The 26,992-nt window shown below is 34.7% G+C and overlaps 1 protein-coding gene across 1 annotated transcript in view; it reads left to right on the forward strand.

Moving 5' to 3' along the window:
- LOC108765171 (RNA-binding Fox protein 1) overlaps positions 1 to 17,817 on the forward strand; it is a 52,858-nt gene extending 35,041 nt beyond the window's left edge. Inside the window, exons 5-7 of the mRNA XM_018513737.1 lie at positions 12,558 to 12,711; positions 16,433 to 16,496; positions 17,626 to 17,817. Coding sequence (XP_018369239.1) covers positions 12,558 to 12,711; positions 16,433 to 16,496; positions 17,626 to 17,661 — 254 coding nt within the window. The 3' untranslated portion in view covers positions 17,662 to 17,817. The remainder of the gene's footprint in view (positions 1 to 12,557; positions 12,712 to 16,432; positions 16,497 to 17,625) is intronic.
- The last annotated feature ends 9,175 nt before the right edge of the window (positions 17,818 to 26,992 follow it).

Consider the following 26,992-nt stretch of genomic DNA (forward strand, 5'->3'; position numbering starts at 1 on the left):
CCCCCCCCCCCTCTCCTCCCCAGGATTCAATCATATTAATTACTCACAACACCGCCGACGACTCTTAACGTGTATCCACGTAAACGCGCTCGTTGATCCCTCGCTGAATTTCCGCGAATCGTTTTTCTCCTAACGCGCTCGCCGCCATGCAATAATACGTAATACCGTCTTAAACGATACATTCAATTCGTAATACTTCTTGAGAACGTTATATTCTGAGAATAATATTACGGTCAATGTTATCGCGAACAATATAAGTAGAGATACAGGAAAAACTGAGCTGTCTTTAAACATTTTACTTTTCTTTAAATGTTTCAATGTTCGACTTGTGTACAGCTCGCTACTTTTGCGAGACATCTTTAAATATTATTGATACCTCGAAAGAGCGGCGAGTTGCAGACAACGAGATCAAATGCGAAGCATTTAAAGCAAATTTTTTGGTGCAGTTCGGTGAACTCGAAAAATAACGTTTTCTCTTTATTGAGATTTTCCCTCTGGTATGTATGAACGATAAGGTCAGACCGGTGTAAAATTCCACGCGTAAATAACGCGTAAATATACGTGAAATCGCTGAATACCAGGCAGGTAGATATATTATCTGGAATTTGACGGGGCTGACTCGCGTTCTATAGGATTTTATAGGATCCTCACATATTTTACGTATTAAAGAGTTAAAATTTCTGTTACAAATTTTAAGATAAGACAAAATAGAATAGATACGTGTGATAATACATAATCGACAATTATGATGGCGAGCGCGATAAAAGCGCTATTGTTGATATCAAAAATAATTTCGATGAGGCCAGGTGGCCTAGATGCGCAATAACGAAGTTTCACGCTGTAACACGTGATAAAAGTTCCTTTCCCTCCGATATTCTCATTATCGGGTAATTGCGTTGAAAATGGCGCGGGACGAGAAGTTATCGCGTAATAATTGATAAGCGTGTGAAACGACGTACGAAGCGTCAAAAATATTATTCCCGCGTTTATCTCGCATGTAAAATTGGGAAATATATACAATTTGATTCGATTACGTGCGTTCCTTCGACCAACGTATTAATCTGATTTCCCAATTGTATTTTCGCTTGTCAGACGGGAATCTCTCATTCGTTATATATTTTGCGTATTAATAATTATGCCGATATTAATTTTTTCGGTGTAATTAAATTTTCAATTAAAAATTTTTATGCGATTGAATTCCGCCTTTGCCAAGTTTCTCCTTTCCTTACGTTTATTTAATTAAAGAAACGGCTCATTCGGAATTTATCCGTTTTTTTCATTCAATCTTAAGTTATACCCGTAGGCGGAATTAATTAAAGGAGGATATAGAGGGGATAATTAGTATACGCGTAACTCGTAAAGTTCGTTTCAGTTTAACTTGGAGTTTTGCTATTTTTCCATTTAATACACACGCGTCGACGCGGCCACATTCTCATGAGAATTTACGTGAAACAAGTACATCAAGTACAAAAACATGGTAAAGTAGGATGTACCGTGATAATCGTTACACAAAAATATACTCGCGATAGTAAAATTATTCCTCATTTCATCACGCATATTTTACGTCCGACGTACTTTAAATATACTGAAAAAAGAGTCTAGTAATAGCTATCAAATATTGAATGAAATAATTTTAATTAAATCTTCAGTTAATATAGCCAAAAATAATTTTACTTCTCTAAATATTCAAGTATTATCGAACAATAATATAACTAACCATTTAGTAATAATTACTAAATATTTAGAAAAATAAAATTATTTTTCCTTATATTATCTGAATATACGATTAAAATTATTTTTACATAATATTTGATAATTGTTATTAGATTCTTTTTTTATAAGTGTATTATTGCAAATCTTTGACTTTGACATTCAGGACGTTTATTAATCTGTGCGTAGGCAATTGACAAGTTATTTCGGCGGTTTTTGTGAGTAATTATTTTAAAATTATTTTCAAAAGTTTGAATCGCGAAATAAAGAGAATCTCGGATACTGTCAGATGAATTATAAAGTCTCGAGGGTAATTTTTTAATTCTTGTTTCCCTCGACGTCCCCTTTTCTCTTTCGTTAAATTTAGTGCTTCGCATCAGTTAGTTCTTCCCTCCTTCTCCCGTTGTCTTAATTCTATCATGTACTTGCAATAGTGTGCCTTCTTGTGCCTCTCGAGACACAGTAACATAAAAGCCTCTTCGTTCAGTTCCTTTTACGAGGAGGATTCAAAATTTTGTGTAATATCGGCTCTACAAAGTAATACAATTGAAATGATTCGGTAAATCTTGTTTCATGCGTTTATGATTACACATGTTGACATTTCGCAAATGATTTTTATAATGTTATTTTTTTTATATCATGAAACTGAAAGAGCCAGTATATCTCGTGATATTTGGTGATCATGCGGTTTACAGTTTGAATATTTTTATGTTTTTGTATAACACGCGTGACACACACGTTACAGATACATTTTAAATTGGTATCGGACTGCATAATTGTTAGATTTTAGTTGACATTTTCAGAATTGAAAAAAGTGCACATATACGCCTGAAGCGAAAGTGCGCAGTTGTGTGTAAAATTACATCGGATATCAAATATGCAATTACGCACGAATGGCACTGCGTTGATTGGTAATAAATCAGTGAGTAAATATCGTAATTAATATTTCGTTTGTGCACAGTGGGCGAAATATGCAGGTCGCGGTCGTTTAGCAAATAAACTAGCATGAAAAATGAGCCGTAATTAACAATACTGCGTATACCAAACTGCGCTTTGTCAACAACAGAGAACACGAGAAAATTCGCGATAATTCACATATCTGTTTTCTTTTTATATATATTTAGAATATCTAAATTTTTGTTTAAATATATGCCTAATATATTAAATATTGATAATTCCTCTAATATTTATCTTGAATTATTATATACACGAGAAACAAAGTAAATTATATTTTTAAAAAATATACGAAAAGAACAATTGCTAAAGTATCTACAAATTTAGCTAAATACAGATCTAAAAATAATTTGATTAAGCCGTCAAAATAATTACGTAAAATGCTCAAACAAATTGCTGAAATGTCAAAACTTTTTATGACACTATGCTTGATTATTTTGGTAGTTTAATTATTTTCAACTCTGTGTCTAAGTTTAATTAAATTTTGTTGATACTTTAACATTGTTCTTTCTGTATAAACATGTTATTTAAATTAATATATAATATTGTATAAATATTAAAACGTAAAAAGATTTATTTCTAAATTTTTAAATTCTCTATTTAAATTCTATTTCACTTTCGATCAGACGTTGTAAGTTCGACCACGAGATGATTACACGGTAATTCTTATTGCACGCTAATTATTTAATTGGCCACCATTTCTCTAAATCGATCGAAGTAGCAACATTGCATCGTAAAGTAGCAGTTAAAAGGTTTTCTAATTACAATCATAAATCGTTCGCGACGTGATGAAGAGTTTCATGCACGCCAGAGAGAGCTGTACGGACCGATGCGATTGTTCGATTCGTTGAATTAACAGTCAGTCGTGAACGCAATGGCTCTTAATAAATCCGTATCGAGAGAAATATCGAGCTCTAACGAGACACAACTCGAGAAGCCGCTTTCGCGCGGAATCCGTACGTGCGATCTCGCGGTAAAAATTAATCCGTTTTCGATTTACCGCATGGAGAAACGTCGCGCCGGATGATCCGCCGGCTATAATCAACTCTCGCAGTTTTTTTTCTTCCGGCCCTTTTTCGTCCTCTCGCAGAACGGCGCGCCGTTACGATTTAACGAAGCTTTAGAAAAGTTGGAAACTTTCGAGAACGCAATAAATCTGCCCGGTGCGTTCGCCTTAACGAGCCAGTACGCAAGCTTTGCATAAAATTTCATCTTATTCGTTACGTCAGAATTAATTCTCTTTGCCCAATCGTACGTGGTCGTTCGTCTTTGTAGCGTTAGACTTTGTTTTACGACGGCGCCGTGTGTCAGGATCTTGTTAATTAATTAGTTAAAATTTGAAATTAACTAGAGTCAACGACACGCGAAATTAATATCCTCCTATTGCGTAACTTTTTTCTCAAAGACTTAAGACTTTATTGCGCGCAAGTTCTTTCTTATTATATCCTCATTACATGATTACATTACGCATCGATACGACAAGTAAATGTTCCCTAACATTTTCCAATTGTCTAGTTGGCGTAATTCAGGTAATTTCAGTAATGATGTTACTACTATTACGCGATCGACTAATAATTACATTTAAAGAGACCGATATTACATTAAATCGTGTGTCCCGAACGGCACTTCGAAGGAACACGTAACTATGTAACATCTGATTTGCGATACGCATACACGCGACTATTGCAATTAATTATCATTTTTATATCCATTTGTTCTGAATTTCCAATAATATCGACTGGTTTTACTTCGAGTCTTGCTAAATGGAAAAAAAAAGAGAGAGAAATAGAGTTTGGATTCAAATTGAATTTACCATTTAAATCACAAGCAAAATTGTACGATTATCACTTACGCGTTTAAGTTGTTTCAATTCGTTAACTTAAATTTAAGTGAATACGAAATTATATAATAATTTATAGACGCCGAAAAAAACTTTCGTTCGTAAATAATCTTTTATTTTTATTTTCTATTACAAACTAATGGAAGATTTTCGTTAGGAATATATAGCAATCTATACGTATCATTTACAGCGGCAGCAAAATATACGTAACATAAGAAGAACTCGCTAACTGACACCGAAAATGCCATAATCCGCTCACAATTACATATTATTAATAAGATATTTATATTCGTGATTACGAGACGTTTTATTACGCAGACAAACGCTTCAGTGCGAGATAATTCTAACGTGAAATTAAAAAATTGTTAATAATGTAACTGGTTCGACCGAATCGTTTCTCTGCATAACATTTGTAATTTTAATCTACAACAATATTTTACGATCGTCCGAACCGCATCGAATTAATCCGCCAGTTATTCACGGAACGTTGAAATTAACGCAACAACAGTTCCGACATTTACGAAATATTGTTGTAATAAAAACTAAGCGTTCATGATATATATGAAAAGGCGAGTCTCGAAATTCTGAGGCTTTAATCCACTCCCTCGAAAGGGCAGCTGCGACATGTTCGGCAATCATACAAATACTAGCAGTCTGGAATTTAAATTACTAATAGCACGATCATTTATTCAACGAATCGATCCCCTACGTTTTGACACTGTACTTTTACGAATGTTCAAATTGAAAGGCTATTGAACTATATACATACAAGAGGGAAATATTTGCTTTAAAAAAAGAATTTTTTGTTTATTTTTTATGACACATGAGAGAAAGAGAGACTGCGTCTCTCGAAAGCGACGCCAACAACCACGTTGTCGTTTATTTAATTATTATCCTGATTACGCGCGAGTCACGAGGTGCTCAAACTAACGAACATGACGCGGCTTCCTTCGAGTTCCATGAAAACGAGGGGGTGGATTAAGACACCGGCGCTCCCGCCATTCACGGGAGCAACATGGAGCACTAACAGACTCTGACAAAAACAGGATACAGGTTGCCGGCCATGCCGTGGAGCTGGCTAGGAGCGGCGGCGCCATCGGCAGCTACAGCTGCAGCGGTCGCCGCGGCCGCGGTGACCCCATCGCCTGCAGCTGCACCGCTCGTCCTTGCACCCAGAGCGGCGGCGAGACGGAGGTACGGATTGAGTTAAGGATCCTACCACATATGCGGCATCGAGACTATCGTGTTTAATGTGTTGAAAGCGATAAACGAGCACGAACACCTCAAATTTACCCCGAATCAACCCCCACTTTCTTTGTCCCATCGCATACTGAGAGAAATGTTTTGTATATATACGACTTACAAAAACTTTCTTATCTTTTAATTTTAAAATTTTGTTCTAATCTCAAAATTTGGTAGAATTTTAATCAAATTTTCATTAGATCAATAAAGTTTTTTAATTAAAAGAAAGTTTTTGTAGGTGTGTAAGTTAAAAATTTTTTGGTAGAATTCTCAGAAGAATAAAATTTGTAACTTGACTTACAAAAATTTTTTTATTTTTAAACTAAAGAACGTTTTTGTACGTCACGTATCATACAAAACATTTCTCTCAGTGCGAAACGGAAGACGGCAGACGCGTTCGAGACAAAGCGGATCTGAATAACTTGAAATATCTCGCATTACAGTAAAACGCGCTCGATTCTTCTTGCATTTTACGAGAATACCGAAAATCGCTCTCGATAAACGCGCGAGACGTCCAAAGCTTCTTACCGTCGTGTGCAATTGTTAAATTGTTTAAATCTGTGCGCGACCTAGCTTTTAAAAGTGTTCTCTTTTCCTTTTCCATTTGTCGTTCGGAAAATCCGCACAATCGCTTTGTTCACGTTTTCGGTGCAATTAGGTCAATTTCTAAAATTAAGTCGCGCTTGGCAAAAATTTCCATCCAAGGGAATCTTCAAGAGTTTCACGTACAAGCTTCGCATCCGGTATATGTTTTACGAAAAGAATATCTTTTCCACTTTCTTTGGTTAATACGAGACGATGAGTAATCCGCGAAGTAGAGCTAAAATTTCTCATTCGTATAAAAACACCGGTCAAGGAAATAACGTCGCATAGTTTTAACTTTCATCTCATCTACTGTAAATTTTACGAGACTTAATTACGAATATATACGTCGCTCATTTAATAGATAATATTTTAATCGTATGTGGTATTAAAATATTATACAATAGTACGTTTTAAAGAATTATTTTAAAAAATTATTATTAGATATTCGGATACTGCTTATAATTTTCTCTGTTTAAAGTTTTATTAAATGGAAGCAGTACTCGCGAGATTGAATGGATGCCAAGAAATTATGTATTTTTAGTTAATCATTGTTCTTGAAGCGCGTCGTCGTTAATCGTACCGACGTTTCATTTTTTATGATCAAACCGGAATATTTTCCCTCGAGGAGATGGACTGCATTATAATTCAACTATGAACCACGGAGAATCGCAAAATGTACGCGATTTATTCAAGCTTGGATTATAGTGTATATGAATTTCCGATTGATGCCGGTTAACTCATTACATCGTGAATTCACCGTGGAACATTATTTTACGTATGTTATTTTACGTGTCTTATCATATCGCGCGTAATATCACTGTGATATATTCCATCACGGTATGGTAATGGTTTCCACCATGGTTATTGCGTAATTTCGCGATCCCTCTGGTAGATCGCCGCGTAAAATCGGCATCATAAAATTTATTATTGCATCGAACCGCAAATACGTGTCTGACGAACGACCGTTCCCCGTATTATCTACTCCTTTTTCCTCTTATCGTACCTTTTCGTATATAATGTTTATTGTCTTTCTACTTTCTACTATTTGATAATTAATGTTGCCACCTTTCCTCTTCTCGGTGTACTCGTATCGGCAGTGTAGCACACAGAGTGGAAAGAAACCCGTTGAATATTCACTTGTGCACGAACCGCAAAACCACCACCCGAATGCTCCGCCATGGTTGTTGCATTGATGCTAGTTGGACGAACACAATACTGTTCCTTCCTTCCTCTATTATACATGTGTATATATAATATGTGTATATCGTTTCTTTCTTCAGGGCACGCATTATATATCGATGTTTTCCGCCTAATTAGTCAAACTCGATTGGATGTTTAGGGAGCTCTCGGCGGCGGTCGATCTGTGGCCGGAAATAATCGCATGGATTTCTACTAACATTTCTTATAACTACATTTTAAAGCGAATTTAATATGTGATAAAATCGACAACAAATTATTAGTTTTCGATATGAATATTACAATAATGTGTTAATGTAAAAGAAAATTAAAATTATAAGAATATAGTAATATTAAATTAAATCGTGTTTTTAATAATTAAATTATAATAATTAAAACATTTTTCTAATAATTAAAGTTGTTTTTAAGAAGGTCACAATAATGCATTTTAAAAAATTACGCAATTTCTATCGAGCCATGAAAAATTTATTTATGTCGTGTAACAATTTGCTTTTATATATTTATGATCACGCGCGCAAATGTAAATGAATCGAAATACATACGAGATGGAAACATTTTACTTCGCGGCAGCTGATGGGTTAATATTTAATTCGTAAGCTCATTGGTTTTCAATTAAATTTGCGTGCCGACGAAAAGTCCATTTGTTTGCACGGAATTTACAACGTGCGGTTCGTAACGGGAAACTTTCGTTATCGCAAAAATTATTGATGGCACTAACGTAACGTGTACGATTTCGAATAAAGGCCAAGCAGGCTAATTAAAGAATGGCGATGGCGCATTTAACTTTTTCATTGTTCGCGAGTGTAATCTCTCTACTCTTCGTCGGATCGTGTTATCGCCGGACCGTATTTCCATAAATTTGGGTTTTCTCCGAACCGGACCGGACCAGCCCGGCGCGGCGCGGCGTGTCGGACGATCTGCCACAGCGTGCACAGTCGATTAATTAATAGCCGCTAATTGGCGTGTCACGCGCACTCGTAAAATTTGGCCGAAGACAGCAATCGCGTTCAGCATGGTTGGCTTTTAAATTCATATCCGGAATGAATCGAATGGTCGGTCGTCGCGCGTGTTGCATTCTCGAAATGTTAGTGTCGTGTGTACGAACACTTTTTTCAAAAATATGTCCCTCGCTTACTTTGATGTAGAGTAAAACATGAATTTCGAAAACGGATTGCGATAAACTGTTATATCGCATGAAAAAATGACAGCAATGCACTATATCGATATTTTCAGAAGATCGACGCGGAAGAATTGACGTAACAGACTATCAAAAAAGTTATTTACAATAAAATAAAAAAAATATTTCTTTTAAATAAAAAAATTTGCAGAATATTATTTTGTAGACGCGAGTTAAAAACTGTGTTTTGATAATTGAAAATACGACTAAAATCCATAGAATGTACATATTTATACGCCGGCAATGTTAGTAATTATACTTCTGTGCCACAGATCACGCGAGCCTGTAGGAAAATGGAGTTCATGCAGTTGTAAACATCAGCCCCTTACACACAAACCACCCTCCTCTTTTTGGAATGCGCCTGCTATTTTATGTATCACGCTCTTGTTCTTGACCCGCCTTTAGATAACCGGCGATCAAGCCGACCTATTAACCAACCCCTCGTCGTTGATCGTTAACTTACTCGTTATTTTGGTTTGCGCTAACATCACGCGCGTTACCTGCACAGTAGGTAGTTGTCTGTTGAGGATGCTGTTGATGTGCTGCTCGTGTAATTGAACCTACTAGTCTAACAACAGTGCATACGTTTGTTATACTTTCGATGTAATTTTGATTATCAGAACTTTGAAGAGATATGTTTTCACGATTGTTCTATTTTTTTTTAAGTACAAGAAATAATTTTATGTGACGACATTTTATTTACAACTTACGATTGAATTTTCTGAGTGAAAAATTTCATTGTTCAGTAATATGGATTTTATTTTAAATATATGTATACTATACAATCAGTAACGTATAAATATAAGTAGATTGCAATACAAAAATTTTTATATCATTTATTTTTTTTTAAGAAATCAAAAGATTCATTTCTTTAACAAACTTTATTCTCTTCAAGGTGAATTTTTTGAGGTGAACCATGTATATAAATGAGAAAGCACTTGTTAAATCGATCCATCAGCAGCTGATCCGAACGAGATGACTTGGTGCCGATGAAAAGGTAGGCAGAATCGTTAGATTTTATTGCCCCATCTTGGACCAGCCGGAAATAAAAAGGATTCTTCTCATCGCGCCGTTTGTTTTCCCAACTTTTTTTTCTTGTCAGATATGTCGATAACTCAACGTCGTTTGTCACTGCCGTCAATACAACGGCAATTCATTAAAGTCACTATCCATCCATCAGGGTTACCTATATGATTCCTCCGATTACATCATCTATTAATGCTCAAAACGTAAATTAAGAAATATCTCAGAAGTGTAATTCATCATATCATAGCTCGATAAATTATCTATTTTCTGGCAGATTGACATTCTTATCTAATAATAGATAGTTAGGTCTAATGACGTTGTAACATCTTTGACCTAATCCTTTTCATATCTGCAATTTTAAGAATCATTTTTTATTATCTGGAGAAGTAATATTTTCATTCTATAAGTATCTCAAATCAAGGAGCATTATTTTATTCGTTCTTTTTTTTATCGTCTTCCGAGTGCAATTCTTCATCGTTTTGCAATCTACGAGATTGCTGATAATAGAGTTTCGATTATTTTCCATCTCTTCGAAATACAAGGATTGGTTAATATTCCACAATCTCATTGAAATTTACCGAGCGAAAGCTCACTACCACGAATCTGAAATGCATCACCGAGCGAGAAAGCCCTGCAGCCACCGTTGTGCATCGTCAGCTTCCGGAACTGCGCGTATCCGTGGTCTTTCTTCCCCTTACGAAGGCTGGCGTCGATCATGCAACCGGCAGCTGCTACACAATGTGGACGGATCGAGTCGTGACATCCACATCGCCGTCTATTCAACTCCATCGGAAAAATTCCTTTCGAAAACCTCTATAGAGACCAAATGAAAAAACAGGCTCATCAACTTCACATCTTAAGCTGCCTCACGACAATATTATTGTATAATCAATATTATTGTATGATTAATTTGTACAATATTACTAAAATCCCTCCCTTTAAACAATTCGAAACAAACAATCGCAGATTACCACAAAAGTGGAAATTAGGAAAATGTCAGAATAATTGAAAACAGAAAAATCAAGGAAAAGTCAAGGAATTTTCAAAATTTTTAGGAGCATTAAAATTCTTGGCTTCAAAAAAATTTAATATGCATACCTACATAGTTTTGGAATACTACCAATTAACAATTAAATGCAAGCACTGTCAACAACATTAATAGTAATTAATATTGCTGTTATTCTTTCCATAAAATTTGATGACGGTTTCCAAATCAGAACAAAAATGCAAACAATTTTAAAATATTACTGAGAGATTCAGGGAAAATTGCGAAATTTTATCAGGAAAGGATTTTTAGGGTGAGAAATTTTGTCACAACCCTTAGTCGGAGGTTTTTTAATATAGGCTCCATACATCTCATTAATATTGTACAATAATTATATTATTGATCTAGAGCTGCTGCCTAAACTTTACATTTGACGTTGCAATCCTCTTCTTTTTATTTTCTTATTCTTGTTTAATTTTGACAAATTCGCGAAATCTCGATTGTCATCGAAATCTACCAGACTACCTAGCTTCTGACACCATTCTTCGTCGTAGCTTCGAGGATTTCACACCGATCACGCAAGCTTCACTTCAAGGCGTGTGAATTTTGCCACTCGCGGAAATCGTCCTCCTATTTACGTTATCTGTTGAAGGAAATTGTAGCGACCCTTTGCGAATAGATCGCAAATAACGATAAAACGCACCGAAAATCTATCTACTCGTAAAGTCAACCATTTCTTCTAGATGAATTTCGTTTCGTGAAGTTTCGTAGTCGTTTCTTTCCTTTCAAGCTATTCCTGAATGTCAAATACAAGCGGAGTAGAGGAAGCGAACTTTCCTATTTTCGATTTTCCGAAGTTCTCTGCGCTCTGCCACATCCTTTCTTTTCTTACGCCGCAAGATTCTCCGGTGTTTTCTGATGTTCGTATTTACTTTTCGGGCGCAATTCTCCAAAGCCAATCTTTGGTAGGAAGAACAAAATTTCCTGCTCGTGCCGCAGCTTCTCTTAGATCGAAAGCTTTCTCTACGCTGGCAGGGTCAGATACGTTTGTTGGTGAATCGTGCTTGTTTTTTACATTATGCTATAAGCTCTTTAAAAAGAAGGATCTTCTATTCCAACTACAGCCAGTTTGCCCTTTCCTTTCTTTTATTTTATACGCACCTCATTATTAAATTTTCATCAATATTGGCTAATTTTGAATTGATTTAATAATAGAAGTTTAAAGAACTTCAATTTTGTACAATTTATTACATTGTAAAAATGTTTTAAATTATTAATATAATTAATTAAACGATTAAGTTAATTATCTAAAAAATGAGATTTACGTATTAATTTATAAATTAATACGAATTATGAATATTTAAATTATAAAAAAGTACGACTTTTTTTTTATTAAATTTCTGAAAAGAAAAAATTAATTAGAATTTCACCAAAAAATTTGTTATTGAAATTCAACATAATGAGGACGCGATATCCCACAAATGAAAAAAAAAAAAGAGAAAACGACCTCACATTAATATTGTGCTTGTTCGAGTTTGTCGAATATGCTGATCGATCGGCGAATAAAAATTTCCTAGATGTTCGAGAAATTATTACTCCACAAATTCTCTCGCAACAATGAAATGTTCGATGAGCTAATTCCCAGGCAATCGTTCCCAAGTCTCGTAACCGGATATAAAATCAAGTCGCAAACTTCGTCTCGCCGGCTGTCGATGTGCGCCGCGGTTCCTCGAGGGGCAACCTGGAGTCTTACGGAGTGTTCGATAGCAACATAAGTCTTCAAGGTAGGCAATCTTGTGTAATTGTGCATGTGCGCGCGTGTCGCGTGTGTGTTGTTACAGCTGCGGCACTTAGAGGAGTTGCCATACAACGTGGCCGAGTAGGAGCAGCGAGGGCGACTTTCCCAACCAGCGCAGCCGCCTTGGCACTGGCCAGGAATCCGGGGCAACTTGCAGCTGCAGCTGCGGCTACGGCCCTACATCCCTTTGCACCCGCGTAAGTATCGGTCCAGGTCAGGTTGCGTCTAACCGACATCTAACCGGATGGAGGTATTCCTGTACTCGGAGAATACTCTGTTAAGTGGCATTCTAATCGGCGTTTTTAATTAAATTTAATTATATCACTTTGCGACAATTCAACCCTTCCGTCAAGGCATGAATACTCGGGTACCTATACATCATTTTTTAAACAATAAAAATTTATTTTTTTTGTGCAAATTTTATTATGACGTTTTAAGAATCCCTTCGGACAACAAAGGACAGTTTTGTCTTTATCTCATTCTCACTTATATTTTTTGCGGAAATCTTGTGAAACACCAAAGTGAAAAGGTGAAAAATTATGCCTTGACAAAAGAGTTGAGACAATTACGAATCGATGGGAGATATCGGAAAGGACGATTTTGCTGATGTTCTAAAAATTTAGATAGATATGAAAATTTGATTGAATTATCAAAATAATTGTATGTAGAACGTTTAAGCGTTGATGTCAATACTGCAAGAAGTTTTGACATTCTAATAACTATTTTAAGCGTTCTACATAATTATTTTGATAGTTCGAACGAAATTATATTTTCAGATCTGTATCTAGCTAAATTTTTAGACATTTTAGCAAAACCGTTCTTTTCATGCGATGTGATAATTCGAATTGTCACTACACTCTTTCCATGTTATGCGTTTTCAATAAAACACCGATAAGCCATTAACAAAGTACATATCTCTACAGGAACACTTCTATATGATCTGGACCAATCATCTTAAAAAATATCTATATTCTGCAGCTTGTTTGATATCTTTTGTACGTATCCTTTTTTCTTCTTGGTGAATTTTTTCTTGCAGCGAGTAATCAAGAGCGCACCTCGAAAATACTTTCCTGTTACGAAACTTTCGCGAAGGTTCATTGAACGATAAAAACGGACGCGTGGTGTAACGACGATAATTAATTTACGTAGCCAGGGTGTGGAAGAGGTGCGTGCGTCATTAGAGTTTCGAAGGACTTTTTCGCGATAGCCTTTTTCTTAACGATCGGTACTTACGTAGTTAGCGTGATTTATATACCACTAGTTCTTCCATGCAATGAAGTTTAATTCGCGAATTCAAACGTTAAATCGCGTTCTCCAACTAATTATGTTATTTATCTTTAATACTATTTACGATAAATAAACTTTGTATTTACATCTAATCCGATTGAAGGATTCTTTTCACTTTTTCTTAACTACTAATTACATTTTCGATAATCAAGGATCACATTCCCTTTTTAATTTTTTTTCTAAATTTTAGCCACATATTGAAAATTTAATTTTCCGCAAATATCAATGACTGTTGGTGTAAACAACTTCAACTCGCAGTTCGATGACGATCATTTAAACTATATTGCGACTGAATGTGGGAGTATCGTTGAGTATATACACTCCATCACTTCATCGTGCGTCGAAGATCATCGAATAACATCGAAAATAATTGGGGGAAATTACTCGCTGCAATGAGTTTGCACGCGCCGCTCGTTAAGGCTTTGCCTGTCAATCTCACATGTGTTTGCACACTGCATGTGCACCTTCCCCAAGCCTATTTCCTGCAAACGCCCCCTCCGCGCACAATGCGGATTATAGTTTGCGAAAGAGCGTCCGCGACTCGCTCATTTTTCGTTAAATGGGGACTTTGAACGAGCGGAAAAACAGAGGACGCTCGATTGCTTCTCTGCCGAGGATGATCAAAGAGGTGACACCCGGAAAAAAAAAAATTTCATTTCATCCAATTGCTCTTTGACTGATTAGAAGATTAAAACGCGACTGTTGGATCAACGCGGTTTGTCGGTCATGTCGCGCGCATTTTTTTGTTGAAGATTAAAAATCGTTGTAGAATGTAGACACTTTATCTTTTTTTTTTTTTTTTAACTTTTTATCATTCCGAATTTTTAGGAGCAAGCATTCGCGTCGAACGTCAATCGTTCGTTCATTTTAACGTTATGAAATTGGACATGGCGTTGGCAGGAATGAAAAATTTGAATACGGACGAAAATCAATCTTCGAAGCCTGTTACATCGATGCACACCCCTGCCGCGAAATCGGATTTGTCAAGTCCAATATCTACATATATTGTGTGCGTGTATATACATATATATATATATATATATGTATATACATTCGTTATGAATTTTAATGTAAAGCCCGTGTTGTTTAATTTATAACCTGAAGTAGATTATAGAGAAGGAAATGACTTATATTTTATCTCGAATTCGTGCAACGTCACACCAAGCATAAACAAGTTTCTTTCAAAATCAATATAAAGTTATATTTCGTAAAACGTTCGTATAATTTCAGGAATGAATTTTGTTTACAGAGAAATAACGGAAATGGTTGATAGAAATAGCTCAAACACAAATATATTTATCCTATCTGATTTGTTTTTGAGTTACGATAGTTTCAGTAAATATACTGGACCTCGTTGTTTATCATTTTTTTTTCTGACCTCAAATATCTTATATTGTCTACTTGTGAATACTTTCATGACATTTTGGGAAATTTGTTCTTTTTATAAAAGCAATCGATGGTTTCCGACACACACAATTCGATAATAATTTATATTTGCAATCATAATATATAAGGATGCAAAATGTTGTCGATAAATGATTACACTTAACGAAAATTTATGATGTAGAAATGTATGTATATTTTTACTGAATTCAATATTGACAAGGCAAGAGATATGTAGCGCACAGTTTTATTCCGATAAACATTTGCCAGACATATATATTTCAAATAATAATCGTTTTTTATTACTTATTTTTGCAAGAATCTGAAGGTAATATTAAAGAATCTTAAACAAAGTTGAACATAGGACGAATGTTTGTGCGCACTTTTTTTTATCATTACCGGTACGTTGAATTTACTCCTGAAATTACACTCGCATTTTACGAAATGCGTATGTGCTGTAATAGTGCTTTCGTAACTTTCTTCATTCCTGACAGAGTACAGTCAAAACGAACCACGAATTCGCATTCCATAAAGTCGACAAACTTTTTTTCTCCGTGCCTTTTAAAACAAGATTATTACTTACTCAAGTTAAATAGACTTTTAACAACGATCTCCCCCAACGAAGATAATAATAGAAGCGAGCTACTTGTAAAACTAATTCCATTGCGAATGCTACTGTGCGGATGCAATATAAAGCAATCAACCTTTTCCTCGGCATAATTTATGATCTTCGCGCATAAAACAAACTTCGTTCGCGTAGTCGGGGGAGGACAAAGTTTATCGCCTCTGTCGTCCTCCATTATCCTACAAAGCGAGGATTATCGTATCCCAGAAATAAATTTTCAATTTTATTCTCGAACGAACGCAATGTTTAATATGTGACGTCTATTAAACGAGCGTTGTGCATTATTGAATCGGAAGATTAAAGGTTTTTTAAAGTGACAGCTTTTAACCGAATGTCCCTATTGTATTCAATATTAAAGTCTTTATAAATATTTTGTGTGAAAAATACGAGCAAACGTCGAATTTGCAAAATACGTTTTTTTTTTTTTTTCAAGGGGACATTTGTATACAAACGAAAGATATTTTATCTTCTTAAATAAAATAATTAATGGCGCGAATTGTATCGTTAATTATACTTTACAGAGAAAATGGTAAAATCAGAAATTCAGTAATCTCCCCACGGGCGCAGTGGCGGACAAGCGGATAAACCGTTCATTACTCATTGGTGGTTTTTATTTTTTGCAGCGTTTACTACGACCCCTTCCTCGCGGCTCACGCAGCGACGCAGGATCCCAACTACAGGTTGCAGGTGAGACATTTCTCGATTTCTACTAATTCCCGCGAACAATTATTTCTCGCTTCCGGTGCACGCGACCGCAGAGAGAGCTGCGGCCACCGAGACACGAAGTACTCGAACGAGTTTTTAATTAAATCGAAGAACGCGCGTGGTTAAATGGAAACGGCGCGATAATCAATCACGTCGCGATCGCCGACTGATAATCGGCTATTAATCGGAAAACAAACCCTCGCGAGCGTTGACGCGTTTTCATTATGTTGCGCTACGGATAAGACATAGAACGGACACAATTAATCGAGTAATCGGAAGATTATCGCCGATGGAATCGACACAAACAAAGTGATTGAACGCAAGCTTGTAGTGGTATATCAACCATACATGATTCGATAAAACTTTGATTAATTTCTTTCATGAATTTCTTTCTACAGACAATTTTTTAGTGATATTTGGAACAAAAGCTTTGTCAGCGAATTGTCTAATTCTAAATATCTAAATAATTAAACATAAATATATTATTGAAATAAAATTATACTCGCGTAATTAATAAAAAAAAATCAGATTTATTACTATTAAATCTATAGTGTCAACTTAATTTAAATTGCCACTGCTCCTACTTAATATATCATTATTTTTTATTAAAACAATGGATAAATTCGACACTATATGATGCCAAATTTATCTATTGTTTGAACAGTGGCGACTTAAATAAAATTTGATACTACAGATTTAACAGCGATTATTTTCTTTCCTGAAATTTCTTTTCAAAAATTAATTTTTTATTACATATTAAAATTATATCTCTATTTTCTGAAAATAAATTGACTAGAAATAATTGTCATCACAAGCAAAATTGAACTCGATAAAATAAAAATATTTTTCATAATCGTATAACACACACAATGATCGTGTAGTATTCATGAAACTGTAAGAAGCTCGTAATATCACAATCGTTGCGATGTTAACCACTTTGTGCAAGCCCGAAATATTCTCGATGATAAACGTGGCCCACTCGAAAGCGCAAACGGAAAACGCTTATTCGCACGTGCACCGGAAGCGGAATGTGGCGCAGTATCTATAAGACGAGACAAATGAGCGCAGAGATTTTGACTAAAATCCGTAATCTCTTGGTGGACCCGTTTAGCTGGAATGGCCTCAAGCAACAGCTGACGTTAGTTGACACACATTTTGCCAGGCTTGCACACACGAGAGAACGCCAAAAGAGAGAAACCGATAACAATTACACCATCCCTATCTCGCGTTCTACATTGTCCCGACCATTCGCCATTCTCATTGTATCTCATTTTTCGCCAATCTGTTTCGTTCTCTTTTCCTCTTTCTGTCTCTCTCTCTCTTTCGTTTCATTCACGTAAAAATCCCGATGCATCCCAACGGCACGATTGATCGAAAGCGGCGAGCACTGTTAACTATCGAGATGATTATTTTTGCTCCGATGATGCCGTCTCTCTGACACCATTTCCGTGTGAATAGATTTTATATTCGATGTGTTGACTTTCCCTTTGAAAACAACTTTTTGTCGAAAAATAATGTCGAATAATATCTACAACTATAACAAACGATTGTCGACGGCGAACACTTCATTCTTTTGACTCGAATCGCATTACTAAGAAATCGTTTTTTATAAGAAATTTAGTTTAGAGTGAAAAACATCGAAAATTAAAGAAATATTCAATAAATTAATAAAATCAAAATATTTCGATAAAATTAAATTTAAAATTCGTTCAGCAAAAAAGCAATATAAAAAATAATTTCTGCTACATATTTTTTAGTAATATACAATTATTTTTTTAACGTATATTAATAAAAACATCTTTTCAAATGAAACCTTTAACAGGAAAAAAAAGGAAGACAATCAATTTTTGAAAAGCTATACTTTTTAATATTAAACGTTTCGAACATTGCATTATGTATAATTTACTATCGGATTAATTTGTGATTTTTTTTAGGACAATCTCAAAATAAAATTCACTTTATACGAGAGTCCTCTGCTATTATCTCTCGATTGCGCGGCATCTTGTTGCATCTTGTTGCCTAAATACAATCTTCATCATACACTATTCCTTTCACCTTTGCATCATCTTTGTCCCTGTTTCTCCTTCTTTATATTAATTTGTCTCCTGTCATCTTTTATAGTTGTTTAAAGGGATGATTATTAATCAACGACATATAATCACGGGGACCAATGAAAGAAAAAAAGTGGATGGTAGATCACACTAACGTCGATTGTACAAACTTTCGCGTTTGCATCGGGAAAGGGAGGAATTAACTCGCTTAAAACGAGGACTTAATTCCTTCGTGTAAAAACTCGAGCTCGAGTTTCCGTCGCCCGGTATCCTTCCGGAATTTCTTTTCAGGTTTGCCGTTTGTGTTTCAGGCTAAAGCGCCCGCCCTGGAGGTAGGAATTAAGGGTCCGCCTGTTCTTCTCTCGTCTTCTCCGTCTGTTTTATCTATACACATCCCTCTTTTTCTTCTTCTGTTTTATTCAGTCTGTTCTCTCTTTGTTCTTTTCACGTTTTCGTTTGTTCGCAAGATTGAAGTGCTCACCGATTGTCGACGACTACTTAGTTAAACGTGTTTCCCAATCCACTTTTTGCTAAAAAAAAAAAAAAATCCTCCCTTCCATGAAAATCTCGTTGTAACTTTTCCTGCGACGGAAGGTCGTTTAGGGGAGCTGTAGAAGAGTATTCAGCCGACGAGGTTTTTTTCCTCCGACCATGTTGCGTTTCTTTTTTTTTTCTTTTTTTGTGATCCTCGATTGATATTAGCGTGAAGACAGCATGTAATGTCGCCTTTTACAGTTAGTAGAGCATGCGTCGCACAGACCTAGAAATACGTCGTAGGAGGCCTATACAAGTGGTGCAAACATTTTGTGATAAATGCACGCAATTAAGTGTGTCGTTTGGAGTTCCTCAATTTTGAGGGAGCTTTGTATTATTATGCGGGCCAGTAGACAAGTGGCGTAGGCAGGTTTCGTGTGATTAGAAAGCTACGCTAAGGTAGATGGTAGCCGTACCAAATTCGTACTAATGGTAGTTAAGTTAAACACACCACTGTGAAATATTTCTTGACAATTAACTGTAAAAAAAAAATTGGAATTTTATTATCTAGTAAAAATCCAAGACTTTTAAATATAACGATCGGAGATGCGTATTTAAAAAAAATATTTTGATTATGGGAGAAGATATTCTCAAATACCACTCATACTATTTTTTACATTGCTGTATCACACATCGATAAAAATATTCAAGCAAGTTTTATCCAGAAAAACAATTCCACCCAGAAAAACAATGAAGTATCTAAAAATTAGATATAAATCTGAAAATAATTTTGTTGAACCATCAAAACAGGTACGTAGAAATACCAAGCATGATGAACAGTGTTACAAAAAGTCTATTTAGTAACCAATTTAAAAGTCTTACATAATTATTTTGATTCGCAAATTATTAGATTATCAGATTAGGTCTAGAATAAATCAATAAATGTATAATACCTATTAGAGTTAACACAATTTGTTAAGATACTGTAATAAATAAATTTTCGCACATTTTAACAACTTGTATTGACTCTGGTAGGCGTTTACATTTATTTATTTTGATCCAAAATTATTTTCAGATCTATGTCTAGATATGGATATTTCGGCAAAACTATCATATAACAAGAACTTATTTTGGAGATCAACGGAATCTATTTTGTTTAAATAACCTGCCGTTCTAAAGGAGATGTCTTACACAGAAAATATGTCTATAAAACCTAAACACATGATGCAATCGTAAACGCCGATAAATATCAAAGTAAAGACCATTTTGCGGTTCTGAATCATTGAGCAATGATTATTTGTTGGATGCATTATACGCACGAGTAACTACTTTACGAGATCATCGCTGGCAGACACTTGAAAAGTCAACTTTCGATATTATGACATTATTGCGCAAATGCTTTGTTATGAATGTCGTAAAGTCAAAGTATATTGCTTCAGGAATTTTCATGTCCCTTGTAAAGAAATTTATTATGAATATATATCAAGAGATCGAAGCTTAACATCGCGCCAGGAATTCTCGCTCAAATTCTGTAAGAGAAAATTCAGCCTTAGGGGATTGAAGCGACGACGTTAAAATAACAGAAAACTATTAATCGCTATCTATAGAGAAGTAACTAAACAAATCTTTAATCTTTGTTTATGAACGTTAAAATTCAAGAATATGTCAAACTGCGCATAAAAATTGCAATATTGCTTTCTCGTCGTTATCATATAAACTGTAAGTTGCTTATCGAATGGAAACGAACATTAAATAAATCGTTACTTTATCGATAACGTGTGAATGTAAAAACGAGGTTAGTAACACGTAAAACGAATGCACGTAAATAATAAACAAAAGCGATTAATGAAACGTTAAATGGCGCTAACGGAAAAAATGGGATTCTCGCGTTCGATGAAAATTCGTGATTGGAAAGCGTAAAGGGTGTCTTCAAACGAGCCGAGTTATAAATTGTCCAGGCGTGTGCGCTGAGAATTTTTTTTGCGGTTAATTTGGACGAGCTCAATCTGCAAATTTGACAACTAACATCCCGTCAGACGCGTGCTTTTTTCGTTACCACCCACGTTATCATTGGTGAAGAAACCTCGTTCGTACGGAGAATTTACGAGCCCCGTCCACGTAACAGAGTCGGCCCAATTGCCAACCTCTTCTTCGACTTTGTTGAGAGACCGCCGTAAATCAACGTCATCGAGGAACACACGTCATATTACGACTGACGGGCTCATCCTAGCCAGATCCGCGAGGATATTCGCGTGTTAAATGTCAACGGCACACAGCGCGAAATGGACCTATATATTCTAGCTATTTATACGAATTTTCCGCATTTCCTCTTCTTTTGAGACGTTAATCGTCAAATTTAAATTTGAAAAACATCAGAAAAAATATACAGATAATTGATAGAAAACGGGATGTAAAAATAAGAAACAAATTGTCGCGTAATAAATTATTTTAAACGTAATAAAAAATATAATAATCTTTATAGAATTATAGATACACACGGAAAAAATGATTTTGCTGAAGCATCTAAATTTAGATAGATCTGAAAATAATAACTGTCAAAACAATTATATAAAAAACTTAAACATGATGAGTAATGTTATAAAAAGTTTTTCCATTCGAAGAGTACAATTCGAGCGTCCTGCATAATCATTTATTTTTTAGACCAATAAAATTATTCTGTATCTACCTGAACTTTTAAATATTTCAGCAAAACCATTCTTTTCATATTTGGTCTGTTAAATCTGTAATTAGATTACAAAATGTCAAAGCTAAATTTTAAAAAAGAAAAATCACAATAATAATTGTATTTTATAAATATTCCGTAGAGAAATTTAATCTTATGATTTTCAATGATAATTTTATTTTATTTTATTATGCAAGATAGATTGTTATCTCTGTATCTGTAAAAAATACGAATAAATACTAATAAATACTTTTCAATACAGTAAATGTGCCCAGCAACTGAGCAATAATTCAGTTTTGAAAGTCGCGAAAAGTTCTCGATAGGGTTAAAATGTTTATTTAACTTTAATTCGATAATTAGTTCGGCCGCATTGGTTTAATTTGCGTGTCTTTTCCGGGGAGATCGAAATGCCGTATCAGCGAAGTATTTTGAAAGTCTTTTCGTTAGCTTAATTGAGGGCTCGTCGGACCTACAGCAAGCTTTCCATCAGCGAATAATATAAGTCATACAGTTTGTATGCTATAATTGGCAAAAGATGTTCTTGCCTCCTTGTTATCCACCAGATGCTTTTACAGTCATAAATAAAAATTAAGGCTTTCATTTTTAGCTTGTTAGTATACACCTTAACGTTAATAAAAGGTACATAAAGAAAGAAAGAACGAAAAGACGGAAAGTCGAAGTAATTCAAAGAAAAGCAGACCAGTCTTTCTTCAATTTTCTGCTTTATTCAATTATTAAAATCAATTAGACGTGCAGAAATGTAATTTTTATTATTACAACGTGAAATGTTTGCTAATACAAACGTTTGCGAAAAAGTAAAAATGTTAAGATATCAATTCATTAAAAATTTTATTCATGACAAAGGATAGCAAATATGTTAAATAATATTTTAATAATAATAATTCAAAATAATAGAATATTTGTTGTTCTCTCTTCTGTTCTAAAATTTTAAAGTTAATTAAAACAATTACATGATTATATCCTTTTTGTATTAGGAAAGATATTATCTTTTATGCATTTTTCGAAACGCTAAGTAAAACTTACTTTCCAGGATCTTTGTCACTGTTAGAATTTAATTGTTAAGCGTTCCACCTGTACCACAATGTAAACAGAGGTTTCGAGTCTGCGGTTGCGCCGTTTAACAGGCCATTGTCGGTCGCGGACGGAAGATACGAGGCGCGAGAAAGGACGTGAAGCGACGCGAAAAAAAGTACTCGTGGAGTCCGACCACAACGAGGTGCTGAATCGACGTAACTGCGAGATAAAAAGCTATAATCACCAGTTTCGCGCGCGACAAGAGAACCATTTCTTGCCACGATCTCGACACTTCTGGTCGGTTGACCCCGGAAATTGGATTCGCGAGAAATTATTATCTCCTTGTTTCCGACGATATTTCGAAAGCGAATCATTGCGGTCATACACGCTGCTGAAGGGATTACGTAATTCTCACCGCAGTAAGAATCATTGCGAGAAACACGGCGCAACTCTTTGACAGAATCTCCGCGTGTTTTGAACAGTTTGAGAACGAAATTTCATTCGAGAAAATTTGTGGAGCAACTTGGCGCCTCTCACTCCGCTTTCAATACGTCCTGTTTTCTTCCTGGTAGCAAAACAGCTCGTTCGCCGCTTCGCCTCCATCTACCCCCAAAAAAAAACGTCGCGATACGTGAGCCGGTCAACCAATTCACACTGCAAGTCGCTATTTACAGGCTGTTATTCCTCCGCGATGTCAAAAATTATTGAACGCTCAATAACGCTGTCATTCTGACAGAGTTACGAGCAGCTTTCTGTTCAAAAATTGTATTTCCTGTATGCATTATTAAAACCTGAAGCCTGAAACATAATTGAAAAGCACAGAAAATAGGAACAGGGAATAATAGATTTCAACCCATCAGAATACACAGCTTCTGATAGATTGAAATCTGTTATGCTTTGTTCCTATGTCTGTACTTTTCAATTATGTCTTAGACTTCCGTTGCATATTATGCAAATATTTTATTCTTTCCATAAATTATTTGAACGATCCAAGAACGATCCAACAATAGTATTTAATATTTGACAATAAAGTTAGAATTTTTACGTTTAAAATTTAAGTTTGAAAAAAAATACATCGTCGCTTTTTGTATTAATATTGAAATAACGAAATGATAATTCATCTATTTAATGTTTAACTGAAGCTTTGTCGAACAGCTAATACTAAATTATACATAAAAGTAACATCACTTTTCAAACTTTTAAATTTTCAAATACCTGAATGTTATCAAACTCTGAATTGATATTTTAAAACTATTTAAAAGCTTTTAATTTGATTACTTATAACTTTTTGATATTTTTACTCGGTAAAAGTTGATTTCAAATTTTGTAACAAATTGTAGGTTAACATGTTTTAAAATTGTTGGACTTTTTTCATATTATCGGTTTTTTATTAAGCTTGCAATAATTTATTGATTTGCGCGAGCAATGGACAATGCTCGGATTATGACATTCTTTTACAATTCTACGAGCAATTACCTAGATTTAATATCTACAAATTTCTGGAATATATCTCGCGTCTTTTTCTTTTATTAATAACGAAATAACGGATTTTACTTATTAGTACGGACAGTATAATAATGCTCGACGTTTCGAAATTATGACTGGCAGTGCTGTAATATTCCTTTTGCATCGTCGTTCTTTGTGTTATTGAAGTAATAAAATGATAATTCATCTATTTAATATTTAACTGAAGTTTCGTCGAATAGGTCAACATTAAATTATATATAATATATTAGCAATTACATGGAATAATTTACATAGAATTCAGATTTATTAGTAAATATGTTTACACACCCGGCGATTTTTTTTTATTAATTACTCTTTAATCTTATTTTTTATTGTAAAATATTTGGTTACATAAAAATTTAATTAAAATCTATGAAAAAAACGAATTTTATCATTCATGTAGTATAATATAGATGTAACTTTGTTATTATATATATTATTCTCTGCTCATTATTTATTAATAATATATATATATATATATATGTATATATATAATACTCGGCTATAATTAGTGTATAAATATTATTTATAAAAGAATACACCCAGTGTGTCTTCTGTAATATTGCGCAAGATTACGTATGATAATGTATTACAATAAATTAACGATGTGGTCCGACAATCGAGCTTAAAACGGGACTTAATCCTCCCAGGCTTTTAGGGAGCACTGATGACACGATAGTGTTCGAGCAAACTGCATTCGGGTTTAGGTCAAACGCGCGAATGGTAATGTCATGGAAATCGCGAGCATCTGAGTGCGCTAGTGTTACGTTATCGCGTAATGGGATATATATACGTTGGTGTATCGAATTGCACTTCCTAGATGCATGCACGTAGGTCTTCCCGCCATCATCCTGGCGCCAATGAGTGTCCTCTCAACAGCCCTATCTTCATCGGGCATAAATCCTCTGGTGCATCGAGCGAGATTTCGATGCTGCATAAACATTTGTGAGGTTCACCGTTTAAACATCGTAGGTATTTCCAAAACTATAGACGATCCTTTTGACGTGAGACTCACTCGAACGAGTTTACTTATTATCTCAGGCACAATAGCTACAACATGGTCGACACGCCAGAGAGACGAAAGTGATTATTTATTGTTATACTACTAGTATGAGGAATTTTCTTAACGCTTTTTGCTTGTCTCTACGTTTCATTATTGAAACTTCGTTCCATTCTGAATTACTTAGGCAAAAGTATGTTCGAATATATTACTTTGGAAGACACTTAGAATAGTTTCCTTTCCATGTGTCAGGCTTACGTCGAGGTTGAAAACAAGAAGCTCGTTAATTCATCATCCGAATTCTTTCCTATTTCATATTATATTTGTAGTTTTCAAATCTTTTATCTTGCACCGTGGCTACTTTCATGAATCTTCATGTTGCATGAAATTTTTTTATTATGTCTCCATTTATATATTCGTTTTTTTTTTTATTCAAATTGTTTAATATGGAACATAAAAAATATTTGTGTCGAAAAAATTTAGAATTATAATTTGACATTTCATTCGACATTTCGATGTGTACGAAAAATAGTTTCGAAATTAGTAAACGATGAAAAATTTTTATTTTTAATATGTTTTTGTATTTTAGGATTCATAATTAGAAAGTGGAATGTTTGCATTATCGCAAAATATTCGATAATATAGCCGCTTGATGTCATAAAGAAATTGAATATCATCAGTTTCGACCATATCATGTTCCTTGTAAATAAAACATCCTTCTCGAAGCTTGTATAAAATACAACTACGAGTGTCACAGTTAGTTATATGCTCGAAATGTTTGAATATCCATGCACTGACATTTTTAAAACAGCGAGAGAAATGTGATGCAAGGGATTTCGACAATATTTTTTAACTGGTATATATTCAAGCCTGAAAATGTCACTTGGCTGTTGCATCTCGCTGTTCTATTGATGTCGCAACGAACAACGCTGATGCGCGTTTCACGTAGTAATTGCACATAGAAAACGTTAGCAAATAAAATTAGTATATTTCATTTATTCCGACAGTTTATTACTTTCGAGACTTAAAATGAATATGAAATAAATTTTATTTTATAAAATAAATATGAAATGAATTTTAGAATATTAACTCTTAAAAATATACATATAACAAGATTTGATAAGATTGCGAAATATATGTGCAGTAATAAAAAAATATTTCAGAATTGCAAAGAAATTGATTATTGATTCTGTTAATGTTAAAATTGTAATTAATATAATCCTAATCATTTAAACATTTTGAAATATTTATTTATTGCATAACAAAATTACACATGCTGATGTAATCATTCATAGTTGTGTTCTGTTTGATGTATACCTGGTATTTAAATTATTTCTAATTAAAACTCTTTTTTTGTATACTTCTCTTCCGCATCTAGTAGACGTTGATCAATTGAGGGTACGATTGGAAAAGAGTGCATTTATTTGAAATTTCTTATTTGTGTTTATTGGATATTGTAGAAGTATTTGCAGTTTTATAGACAATGGCTGTAATTGAGTACATTTTCCTACTATTCCTTTTGTTGTATGCCTCTTTTCCAGCCGCAATTAACATTTTCCATTTAGAAGTACAGATTAGAAAGCTACGTTTTCTGTGTGCAATGACACGAGCCTCTAGGAACGATCGTATTAGTATCGTTTCTCGCTGAGATCATCCTCTCTGTCTGTCTTCGAGCTTGCTTGAGCCTTGCATGGCGGGTCATGGTTGTTGTTTCAGGCCGCGGCAGCGG

This window comes from Trachymyrmex cornetzi, unplaced genomic scaffold (genome assembly GCF_001594075.2).
Source record: "Trachymyrmex cornetzi isolate Tcor2-1 unplaced genomic scaffold, Tcor1.1 scaffold117, whole genome shotgun sequence".
NCBI lineage: Eukaryota > Metazoa > Arthropoda > Insecta > Hymenoptera > Formicidae > Trachymyrmex > Trachymyrmex cornetzi.